Below are 13,004 nucleotides of genomic sequence, written 5' to 3' on the forward strand. Positions count from 1 at the left end.
ATTTTTCATCAAGTTATGCCTTCCAAAGCTGCCAGTGTGTTATTCTGCTCCTCTTCAATGTTGACAAGGGCTTGCTTGAGAGGACTGGATGGCATTCAGTGGGTGTGGATTAGAGGGTACCAGAAATGGTATGAAGACTGACTGATTCATTGTATACCAATCTTTCTTAATTTTAATTGAGAGCAAGGAGAAATGTCCTTACATAGAGGATTGTGAGAACATGGAATACTTTGCATAGGTAATGGTTGAAGTAGTATTTTTTAAGGAAAAAATGGATAACTATTTGAAGCAGAGGAAGATATAAGAGCAGCACAGTGGGATTAGTTTTGTATTGCTGCAGCCAGACCTAAGATGGGCCGTTGGGATGACTGGCCTCTTTCTGTGCTGGAAACTTCTATGGTTCTATGATTCCAATCGTTCACGGACAGTGGTATTTTTCAATTGCACATACTATAACCAAATGCAATGCTATGAAGAGTAGAGATATTGGGGCTCCAGTTCATACAAGTTGGTTTCTTAAGTTACTTTTGATGCAGTTCTTGCAGCTATATCCTATGACATTGATGGCAGTTCAGCCGATGGTCAAACTTTGCCACAGGATAAGTGTTTGTTTTCATATGCCAAATCAAAATGTGCAGCTGGTCAATGACCAATAAGTCAGCATAATGCAGGTGAAGATTTACTTCCTAGGCAACAGTTATAATTCCTTCATTTTAAGACAATCTTCTACCTGGGCTATTTAAAGATGGACAAGAAGAATGGCTTCTAGAACAAAGGCTACTCTCTTCAGCCCTGGTTCATTCTACCACTGGAACAGCTAGGATTACTAGCTGAGTAAAGATACAGTGAGGAACATACAGCCACCAGGATTATTATTCAATATCTTATTGGCTTCTTGAAGCGGTGCTTTATATATTTGGACAGATCAGAAGTATATTACAGTAAAGCCCTAGCAAGGTCTCCAAGATTATCATATCTGCTGCATGTTGCACAGATTTGTACATGCCAACATTCAGCATTTCACACTAACAGTATCTCTTCAGTTGTGTCAGCATTTACAGACAGATATCAGCGTTTCCACTGCTGGCTGGTGGTGTTCAGTAGTCAACCCAGAATGCCTCACAATTCTGTTCTGCAGACATACATATCAGAGCTTGTGCATCAATGTCCTATGCTGCCAGGCACTTAGTCTAAAGTCTGCTCAGTGAGGGTTGAGGGAGTGGGGGTGATAACGATCTTGGAGAACAGTGGTAGGAACCACTGACTCACTTAGTTGCTGTTTTTTCTGAGGTTGGGGATTTGTTTTTTCTGTTTGAAATAGACATACTCTTGTTATTCCAGAGTGCAATTGTAGTTTCTATCCACAAGGAAGATCTTAGTGAGCCCAAACATTACAAAGGAATCTCATTAAGTTTTTTAAGATAATTGTTTAGCTTGTCATGGCACACACATTGGCTGTATGGAGGGCTGCAGAGTAATTGGAAAGGAACAAGCTGGATTTGCTCCCGTAAGGAAGATGTAGGGCAGGTTGTGGTTTTATACAAGACTGTGGACTGCCATAAGGCTCAGGAGAAACCCACTGCTTAAATTGATTTTAATAAGCCTTTTGTTCTATTGCCTCATGCTGTCCTCATGAAGAAGATGTAAACTGTGAGTAATTGGGCAAATCTTGGAATTTAAGTGGGATGTGTACTTCAGGTCCAAAATTCATGTAAGGGAAAATAGGAGACTCATTGAACGTCTTCCTCTCAAAAGAGGAATCGGGTGAAATTGTCCACTGTCACTCATATTCTATGTAATCATCATTAATGTGTTGGATGGCATTGCAGTGTCTGTTCTGGGTATTTCTGAAATGCACTTCCTTGCACTGATGAAATTGTGTTGTTGCTAGATTTATCTGGGCATCTTTTTGGCTTCAAAGGTAATAACACAAATGTTGGAAAACATGCAAAATTTATTTTGTGTGTTTTCCATCAGTGCTCATTTCCCCCTTCAGAAATGTGTAAATCTATCACTACAAAAATCACATTGTATACTTTTAAGTTTCCATATAAAACAACTGATGGAGCATTGGGTGTGCATGCAGCATAAGTTACAAGCTGATATGTTGCACGCTTAGTGTAACTACTGTACTTGTTATCACATCATAGGTAAGGCCATTGGGTTTCAGTTTTCAGGAAAAATAAACTGATTTGGGGAAGTGATCTTGAAATTCCACAAAGAAAAAATAAATTTAACTCGCTTTGCAGCAGTGGTCTTGGTCATAGGCCAAAGTCAGGGCTGTTTTTGAGTTTTTTGGGTTTTGAAGTAGTTTGTCAGCTTTTACTGGTTTTCTAGTTGACATGTGTGCAACTTTGCTATCTAGATGGACCTAATCATGGAGTATGGGAAGATTCACTTTTATTTGAGGGCTCTACAACCCTGGCAACAACCCAAAAGACATTACCCTTCACCACAGTAACTTCTTTGCAGCCACAAATAATGACACACCAGGCTCTCAGGTTAGGTTTTCAGCTTAGTCCCTCTTCCACTCAATTCTCTGATGTCCTGTTTACATGCACACATTGCAGCAGGACAATATTTTAGAGGTAAGTGCGAGGACTGGAACAGAAGCCGTTGCTGGAAATGTTTGGATAGGATATGATAAGAGTGGAATCAAGCAAGGGCAGTCCCAACAACCTGGACAACGGAGGAGAGGTGTTGGAGGAGGACAATGTGGTCAACTATGTCAAAGAGTGCAGAGAGGCTGAGGAGTCACAATCAGAGAATGTTGCTTGTGACTTTGGTTAGGGCCATTTCAGTGCTGTGGGAGGGGTGGAAACCTGATTGGAGAGGATTCAGACAGGGAGTAGCAGGAGGAATGGGCACAGATTTGGTTGGCAAGAATATATTCAATGGAGAAGAAAGGAATGGTGGAGTTAAGGCCGTAGCTTGCAACACAGAGGGGTTGAGGGTGTTTTTTTTAGGGTGTGATGATTTTGAAAGGAGGATAGTGCCTGAGGAGATGGAACCATGTCACCTTGTATGAGGGCCAAGGCGGCAAGTTGGGTGGTCTGCAGTTTGGTGAGAATGGGTTAAGGAAGCAGAAGATGGGTCATGGAGATGAGCACAGAGAGACTATCGCAGGGGATGGGAAAGAAACAAGAGATGGGGATTCGGGACAAGGGGTGTGGGGGCAGGGGGCTGGTAGTAGCCAAGTCTCCTGAATGGATTGTCTCTATATAGGTGACAAAAATCCATGAGCTCCTCGCACTTGTTAAGAGGTGAGGGTGGAGTGGGCAGAAGGGGGTTTAGAGAAAGTAGTGGAGAAAAGAAACCAGGGATTATCTTTGCTGTTCCAAACTCTAATACCCTTCTGTGTGAAAAATAAATTTGTCTAATTCCCTTTTATTCTTCCAGAGCTAATCCTAAATTTGTGCCCTTTATAAAAAAAATTATTTACCAACCAGCGGAAAGCAATCCTTCATTATTTACCTGCTCAAAGCCTTTCACAATGAGAACTTTTATTAAATTCCCCTTAACCGATGATCCAATGAAAAAACTCTATTTTCCTAACTAAAACCTTTAATTTCTGATATTCTAGTGAATCTTTGCTGTGGAATATACTCATCAAAAATAAGAACATAAGAATTAGGGGCAGGAGTAGGCCATACAGCCCCTCAAGTCCGCTCCGCCATTCAATAAGATCACGGCTGATGTTCGACCTGAACTCCACTTTCCCACCTGATCCTCATATCCGTTGATTCCATGCAGTCCAAAAATCTATTTCAGCCTTGAATATACTCAATGATTCAGCATCCACAGCCCTTCCAGGTAGAGAATTCCAAAGATTCACAACCCTCTGAGTACAAAAAAATTCCTCCTCATCTCAGTCTTAAAAGGCTGACCCCTTATCCTGAGAGTGCCCCCTAGTGCTATACTCACCAGCCAGGGGAAACAACCTCTCAACATCTACTCTGTCAATCCCCCTCAGAATCTTATTTGTTTCAATGAGATCACCTCTCATTCTTCTAAACTCCAGAGAGTATAGGCTCAATCTCTCCTCATAGGACAACCCTCTCATTCCAGGAATCAATAGTGAACCTTTGTTGCACCGCCTCCAATGCAAGTATATCCTTCCTCAGATAAGGAGACCAAAACTGTGCACAGTACCCCAGGTGTGGTCTCTCCACAGCCCTGTACAATTGTAGCAAGACTTCCACACTCTTGTACTCCAACCCCCTTGCAATGAAGGCTAACATGCCCTTTGTCTTCCTAATTGCTTGCTGGACTTGCATGCTAACTGTTTTCTGTATGAGGACACCTAAATCTCTCTGAACACCAACATTTAATAGTTTCTCACCATTTAAAAAATATTCAGTTTTTCTATTCTTCCTGCCAAAGTGAATAAACTCATATTTCCCCACATTATACCATCTGCCACCTTATTGCCCACTCACTTAACCTGTCTATATCCCTTTGCAGACTCTTTTGTGTCCTCCTCACAGCTTACTGTCCCACCTAGTTTTGTATTGTCAGCAAACTTGGAAACATTGCACTCGGTCCTTCATCCAAGTCATTAATATAGATTGTAAATACCTGAGGCCCAAGCATTGATCCTTGTGGCACCCCACTTGTTGCAGCCTGCCGACCAGAAAATGACCTGGTTCTCTCTCTCTTCTGTCCGTTAACTAATCCTCTATCTATGCTAATATATTACCCCCAACCACATGAGACCTTATCTTATGTAGTAACCTTTTATATGGCATCTTATCAAATGCCTTTTTGGAAATCAAATATACTACATCCACTGGTTCCCCTTATCTACCCTGCTAGTTACATCCTCAAAAAACACTAATAAATTTGTTAAACGCTATATCCCTTTCATAAAACCATGTTGACGCTGCCTAATCATATTAGGATTTTCTAAATGCCGTTACCATTTCCTTAATAATGGATTCTAACGTTTTCCTGGCAACTGATGCCAGGCTAAATGGCCGGTAGTTCCCTGTTTTTTTTTCTCTCCCCCTTTCTTGAATAGCAGGGTTACATTTACTACCTTCCAATCCACTGGGACCATTGTAGAATCTAGGGAACTTTGGAAGATCACAACCTATACATCCAGTATCTCTGCAGCCCTAACAGCATTGTGGAAATACCTTCACCACATGGACTGCAGCGGTTCAAGAAGGCAGTGCAGCACCACCTTCTCAAGGGCAATTAGGGATGGGCAATAAATGCTGGCCTTGCCAGCGACACCCACATCCCATAAAAACAAATTTAAAAAAAAGCCACCAGAACCCTAGGATGTAGGCCATCAGGTCCTGGGGATTTGTCAGCTTTTAGTTCCATTAGTTTCTCAAGTACTTTTTCTCAAGTACTTTTTCTCTACTGATACTATTTACTTTAAGTTACTCATTCTTATTAGCCTCTTGGTTCCCCACTATTTTTGGTATGCTTTTTGTGTCTTCATTGTGAAGACAGATACAAAATATTTGTTTAAAGTTTCTGCCATTTCCTTATTCTCCATTATAATTTCACCTGTCTCATCCTCTAAGGGACCAACGCTTACTTTTGCTACTCTCTTCCTTATCACATACTTGTATATGCTGTTGCAATCTGTTTTTATATTTCTTGCTAGTTTACTCTTTTTTTCACCCTTTTTATCAATTTTTTGGTCATCCTTTGCTGGTTTCTCAAGCTCTCCCAATCCTCAGGCTTACTATTATTCTTTGCAACATTGTAAGCTTCTTTCAATCTAATGCTATCCTTAACTTCTTTAGTTAGCCATGGTTGGATCACTTTTCCTGTGGAGTTTTTGTTTCTCAATGGAATGTATTTTTGTTGAGAATTATGAAATATTTCTTTAAATGCTAGCCACTGCTTATCTACCGCCATACCTTTTAATCTATTTTTCCCAATCTACCTTGGCCAACTCACCCCTCATACCTATGTACTGTAATTGGCTTTATTTAAGTTCAAAACTCTAGTTTCGGACTTTGGCAAGTCAGTTACTAACAAGGCAACTACAATGAAACAACATTATAAGCCTCTTCTTTTAATCTAATTCTATCTTTAACTTGTTTAGTTAGCCATGGATGGATCACTTTTTCCATGGAGTTTTTATTTCTCAATGGAATGTATATTCATTGAGAATTTTGGAATATTTCTTTAAATGTTTGCCACTAATCTACTGTCATTCCTTTTAATCTAATTTCCCAATCTACCTAGCCAACATGCTCCTTCTACCTATGTAATTGGCTTTATTTAAGTTTAAGACTCTAGTTTCAGACTTAGAATTTCACATTGGGTTTGAGAGTGAAATATTTATCAGATGATCACTCTTCCCTAGAGAATCTTTTATTATAACATTACTAATTAACCATGTCACATTACACAAGATCTAAAATAGCCTGTTCCCTGGTTGGTTCCATGATGTATTGTAGGAAACTGTTTCAAATGCATTCCCTGAACTCATCCTCCAGACTACCTTTGGCCAGTCTATATGAAGATTGAAGTCCCCCACGATTATTGCATTACTTTTGTTACAAGCTCCTATTATTTGTTGATTAATGCACTGTCCAATGGTATAGCTACTGTTAGGGGGCCTATAAATTATTCTCACCAGTGTTTTCTGCCCCTTGTTATTTATCTCCACCCATACTGATTCTACTTCCTGATCTTCCGAGCCAAGATCCTTTCTCACTGCTGTCCTTATGTCACCCTTTAATCAGGGCTACCTCCCCATCTTTTGCATTATGCTTGTCTTTTCAAAACGTCAAGTATCCTGGAATATTTTGTTCCCCACCTTGCAAACAAGTCTCTAATGGCTATTAGATCAGCCATTTATCTCTATTTGTACCACTAATTCATCAATCTTGTTATGAATGCTTCGTGCATTGATAAAGAGCCTTAAATTTTAACTTTTTACCATTATTCCCTGCTTTCATCTTATTCACTATTACCATTAAACTCTCTGTCCCTTCGTCACACTCTGCTCATCTTTACCCAAATCGCTACACTGCTCCATTGCCTTGACTTTTCTTAGATTTCAAAATTTAGCCTCACCTGACCCCTCCCCTCCCCCCACCTTTTTGCATTTGCATGTCCAAACCCCCATGGAGGAGATGGTGCTGGACATTATTGGAACGGCAATTGCTGAGCCCGTGTTCAGCGACAGAGTTGAAACAATAGAAGATGACTGTATCCTCATACCTACTCCTTCTCCTCACATCCCCCTCTCTCTTCTGATTTACAAGCTGTAGATGGTGTAAGCATTCACCTCTTGTTTTCTCCCCCCTCCCGCACCACAACCCTAGCCTTGTGTCTTTCTCCTTTAAAATACCCAAGAACTGCAACCTGGCCAGGCAGTGATGGAAGAGTAAGAAGAAAGTGATGATAAAGAAACACTGTCACTCAATTTCACACACTCCGCACCAGCTCAGATACTGACACTGTGCATAATTTAGAGGATAGCTTAGAGGTGGGATCTGCACGTGGTGAGACACCGGGCATGACTGACCTGCAGCCAGGGAAGGGAGCAAGGGTAGCGCAGGTGCCAGCTTGCCAGAGGGCAAGCTCTCACAACTTCTGTTGCAGAGGACTTAGATGAGCACTTCGATGGGGTGGACTACAGGACGAGGCTGATGGGTGTGCACAATGAAATGCTTGGTGCATTGGCAAGCCTTCCAGAAAGCCTGTGTGCAATGTCAAGGAGCATGGAGGAGTTCGGCACCAACTTGGCACAGGGCTTTGCGGAAAGCTTGGGGCTCATCCTTTCCAACGTGGAAATGGTGGCCAACTCAGTTCACACACTTGTGGACCCAACCATGATGCGTCTGATGGCCCATGTCTCAGCTTCCATTGCAGCATGAGCAGAAGCCACCCAACTACATACTGGGTGCTGCAGTGGCAGCGGACTTCTGTCATGCAAGCTCGGACTGCTGCCATCATGGCTGCAGATACCAGTGTTCAAAGGGGCTTGCAGGGTGTCACAGCAGTCCAACAATCTGTCCTCCAACATATTACTAGGATTGCTGAGCCACCACCCCAGGGGAGTGGCAGTGGCTTTGTGGAGCACAAACCTGCTGTCCTCTCGGAGGATGACAACATTCATCCTCCCACCACTGCCACTCTACCAATGCCCTTGCCAGTCAGCCAACCCACACTGCTGCTGCCTATGCCAAAATGGTGCAGTCTGAAGCCGGGCCTTCTAGGCCGAGCTGCTCAAGGTCATCTGCAGTATCACCTGAAAGTCAGCACCCTTTCACCAGCCATGCTGCAGTCACTGTGGTAGCACTGCGTAAAAGCACTAGGACAAAGGCACATGGAAGACAGGCACTAAACTAATCACCCTTGTGCATTCCATGACGTTTGTATGCAATATGGCAGGTTTGATTTAGAAATTTGGTTTGGAATGTTTATTTTGTGTGAGCTTTGTCATGACCTTACTGTGTAGTACTTTATAGAATTCCATTTTTTTCATTTACAGCGTTTATATTTACATAATGTACTGATCAACACCAATATATGGTGCAGTATTTTTCCATCACTTAAACTTCAATTTCCCAGTGCAAGCATTATTCCATCACTTCAGACTACTCTGGAAATCTCAAATCTCGTTAAACCTGTACCTATCCATTTCACCACCCTTTCATGTAACCAGAATATATCATCAAGCAATTAGTTCACCTACAATCAGATAAGACAGGGAGTTTAAGGTTTCCTTCCTGTGTTTAGGTGCCTGCATGGGTTTATGGAGCCTCAAAGATCACACAAAAAGTTTCAGTGTTTCATTAATTTGCATATATCTCAAATCTTGGTTTTCTGATTGAGGATTTATCCACCAATGTGACAACAGTATTAAGTGCAGTCCTTTTATAAAGTTCCAGGCCCATGAAATTCAACCAGGACAAACCAGGGAATAAGAAAAATAAGCACAAGTAGAACTCTGGTAGCAGCCCACTAGTCATAGTTTGGACATTTGGGCCAAAGCCCTCATCTACCTCATCCACACTGAATTTGATTTGCAAATATTCTATTCTTAGCAATTTCAGCCTAACAACAGAAATCAAATAACTCAGTAGAAAAAAAAAGAGTAGAAAAACATAGCACACAACCCAGGAGTTTATTATGGTCGAGTATCAATAGGTGGTTTTATTTTTAAATCATGTTCTTGGTTCATTCTCTGAAATGACTATATGCACTAAAAATAGGGCACATTTATAGTAAATCTTGACAAATATTTGTGAATCAGGTGTTATCATCAGCACTGCTTCACAGTATGTTGTACAGCAACTGTAGGATGTTCTATCACATCTACAAATTTATTTAACAAAGTCTTCATATCATACATATTAGCTTTAACCTAGGTAGTTAGGTACATTTCTTGGAATTGTTAATACATTACCAAATAACTTTTTATACTTACTGCACAATCAAAATGTCTTTACTTGTGAAACCAATTAAACATTCCATTACATTTTCATGTGTAGTCAATTGGAATATAGTTTATTTCTGCAATATTTCAACCTTGATGGTAAATCACATTTGTTTTGAAGAGGTGCTTTGCCTGGTATTCATGGCAATTAATACAGATATTTTTAAACATGCAATTCCTGTACAAAAGCCAATTTTCAAAAATAAATTAAACATTGTACCAATGATGACCACAAACTTAAATGTTGATGCTTCTATTAAATCTCACCATGGTAGTTTGAGAATCATGACGTATGTTTGTCACTGAAACCTGTTTACATTCTAGGATTGTGTGTGTCACACAAGCCACATATCAGACCTAGATGAATCAATATTATTCTTAAGATTGCATTTAGTTTAAAAATGTAATACTTAAACATTAGGTAAATTTCACATCATACAAAAAGTAAATAAAAAAATACACAAGCCATATCCACCATTATAACCTTTGCACAAATCTAACTGGAATATATAATCATATAAAGTTATACCTACACAGTTTAGTTCTTTAAACTTGGGGAAATGTATATAGCGAAGACAACTACAATGAAACTAATAATTATTCAACTCATAATTGTTTCTTAAATTGGTATATTGTATTACACCAAGTAATGTTGCCTTGAACAAGCTGTATTTATTTAAATGATAAAGTACCAATTGTTATGCTGCACTTGGCTTCATGCGCAGTTTTGACAGTATATTATACGGTAACTTCAAAGCAGTATTTGTTCTTCAACAGATCACTTACTTCTCTTGTTTTTTCATACTGTGCTGTTTGGATTTAAAACATCCCTTTTGAGAAGTGCATTTTTAAACACTAACCAGAGCAGTACACTTACAGGAAATGCAATTATTACTATTTTGAAATAAGTACCTTTGGTTATCAAATATGACCTTTGATTTTCTATATTAATATTTGCTGTATTAAAATACCAGTAACATTTGCTGTATTAAAATACCAGTAACAAGTGACATTCTTTTTGGGAGTTTATAGAAACTAGTTTCTTGTATCTTTTTCCATAAGGTCATACAGACAACCGTCACCACACTCAGTCAAGATAGAAGTCAAAGCAAACTATACTTGGACAGAGTAAAGATTAGAATGCTCAAACATTTGAGGAGGAGCAGCTTAAATGTTCCCTGCAATTACTACAGCATTCAGCATTTATAAACTTAGCAGGCAGCCTCCATCTCATTCTAACATTGAAAGTTCCTTTGTGAAAATTACAAAATGTAAATTGTGAAAAAATGTGCAAGTGTTAAAATGATGGATGACTGGCATCTTAGAGGTAAGTGAAAGGAAGGATTAGGGTCTATTATTATCAGATGCTGGTGCAGCCTCTTAGAAAAATGCTTCTGATGGTATATTAGTTGATTGGAGGTAGCTGCTTTTCGATGAATTGTTTGACGTCCATCATTTCCTAGTTTTAAAACAAAATGTTATTAAAATTGCTGTATTGTAAGCTGGTTTTAACACATGGGACATCTGCAATCAGCATAGTGGTGTTTGCCTTCCATCTGAAGCAGGGGCAGTACCAGAGAGTCTGTGGCCTATTCTTGGAGATCCATTCAACACAAACTACCCAATCAACACAGCACAGCACCCTACCCATTAGCCATGAGGGGCACCAACCCCAAACAACACAATCACCAGCATGCAAGGCTCCGCCCCACCATCTCCAAGCCTAAATATCCCCAGAACCCAGTGCTGAACAAGCTGCCTTGGCTCCCTGACCTGCATCACCCCTAGTTCAAGCAACCTTGTGAAGAAACATTCCTCCTGCAACAACCTTGCAGTCAGGATGTGTATTGGCTCTAAACTATGCACAGGAATGTCCACGACTATATAATGCGCATGATTAAACACAAATATATAAGTACATGTATCCTTAATCACATGATAGCTTCAGAAAATATGAATGTACACTATAATAGCTTCATAAAATGTACATACTTAAAAACCCAATTAAAATAAAGTTGGTAACTGCTAGTACAACTGCCTATTGATGGTGTTTTGATATCTACACAGTACAAAGACGTTCCCAAGGAGCTATATTTCTAGTTCAGATTATTTAGGAGTAAATCTGCTCATTTCAGATTTGGAAAATTAAGTTTTCTTCCCCATGATGCTTGACAATCAACTTTTAAATTGCTAACTTCTGGGGGGCGTGGGGTTCCTGAGAAATTGAAGGTGGTACAGGAAACTTTGGTTTATCCGGAGGTTAACTGTCTGGAATGCTCGAGCCACCGGCAAAATTCAGGAGTCGGTTCAGTAAGTTTTTTTTCTTTTCGTTGCTTTTTTTTTTCCCACCAGTCAGGCTCTGCAAGGTCTAGCTAAAGCTGTTGCTTAGCTACAGAGATGCTTGCAAGCTACAGGACTGTTTAGAAGCTGTTGCTAAGCAACAGGGTTTGTTGCTAGATACGGAGCTCAAAAGCTTCATATGTTTTAACATTAGCGCTGATTTGTCCGGCAGTTTTGATGGGACGGCAACAGCTCGGTCCCGTCGGATATCACAAAGTTTCCTGTATAGAGTTGCATACAATTTTATTTAAAAAATATAAATGGCAAACAACTGATGCATTGCATTTTATAAACTGATGAGGTTTGTTCCAATTTTCTCCACTCTCGAGGATACAAATCCATGCTATGGTATAGAAACATAGAAGATGGGAGCAGGAGTAGGCCATTCGGCCCCTCGAGCCTGCTCCGCCATTCAATGCGATCATGGCTGATCATCCAAACTCAGTACCCTGTCCCTGCCTTCTCCCCATACCCCTTGATCCCTTTAGCCTTAAGAAATATATCCAACTCCTTCTTGAATATATTTAATGTATTTGCCTCTACTGCCTTCTGTGGTAGAGAATTCCACAGGTTCACCACTCTCTGGGTGAAGAAATTCCTCCTCATTTCTCTCCTAAAAGGCCTACCCCTTATCCTTAGACTGTGACCCCTGGTTCTGGACTCCCCGACCATCGGGAACATCCTCCCTGCATCTAGTCTGTCCAGTCCTGCCAGAATTTTATAAGTTTCAATGAGATCCCCTCTCATTCTTCTAAACTCCAGCGAGTACAAGCCCAATCGTCCCAATCTCTCCTCATACGTCATTCCTGCCATCCCAGGTATCAGCCTGGTGAATCTTCGCTGAACTCCTTCCATGGCAAGAATATCCTTCCTCAGATAAGGCGACCAAAACTGCACACAATACTCAAGATGTGGCCTCACCAAGGCCCTGTACAACTGCAGCAAGTCATCCTTGTTCCTGTACTCAAACCCTCTCGCTACGAAGGCCAACATACCATTTGCCTTCTTAACTGCCTGCTGCACCTGCATGCTTACCTTCAGCGACTGGTGCATAAGGACACCCAGGTCTCGTTGCACTTCCCCTTCTCCCAATCTATTGCCATTTAGATAATAATCTGCCTTCTTGTTTTTGCCACCAAAGTGGATAACCTCACATTTATCCACGTTATATTGCATCTGCCATGCTTCTGCCCAATCATCCAACCTGTCCAAATCATCCTGTAGTTTCTCGGCATCCTCCTCACAG

General features: G+C 40.6%; 1 protein-coding gene across 4 annotated transcripts in view; it reads right to left on the reverse strand.

The window, feature by feature from the left end:
• Positions 1–9,115: 9,115 nt before the first annotated feature.
• LOC147114884 (acyl-protein thioesterase 1-like) overlaps positions 9,116–13,004 on the reverse strand; it is a 65,229-nt gene continuing 61,340 nt past the window's right edge. For all 4 annotated transcript variants that reach the window (XM_085992944.1, XM_085992946.1, XM_085992943.1 and 1 more), the window contains one exon: positions 9,116–10,877. In XM_085992944.1, the coding sequence (XP_085849070.1) occupies positions 10,824–10,877 (54 nt within the window). In that variant the 3' untranslated portion in view covers positions 9,116–10,823. The remainder of the gene's footprint in view (positions 10,878–13,004) is intronic.

This window comes from Somniosus microcephalus, chromosome 7 (genome assembly GCF_052327205.1).
Source record: "Somniosus microcephalus isolate GS21.2 chromosome 7, FLI_Smic_1.0, whole genome shotgun sequence".
NCBI lineage: Eukaryota > Metazoa > Chordata > Chondrichthyes > Squaliformes > Somniosidae > Somniosus > Somniosus microcephalus.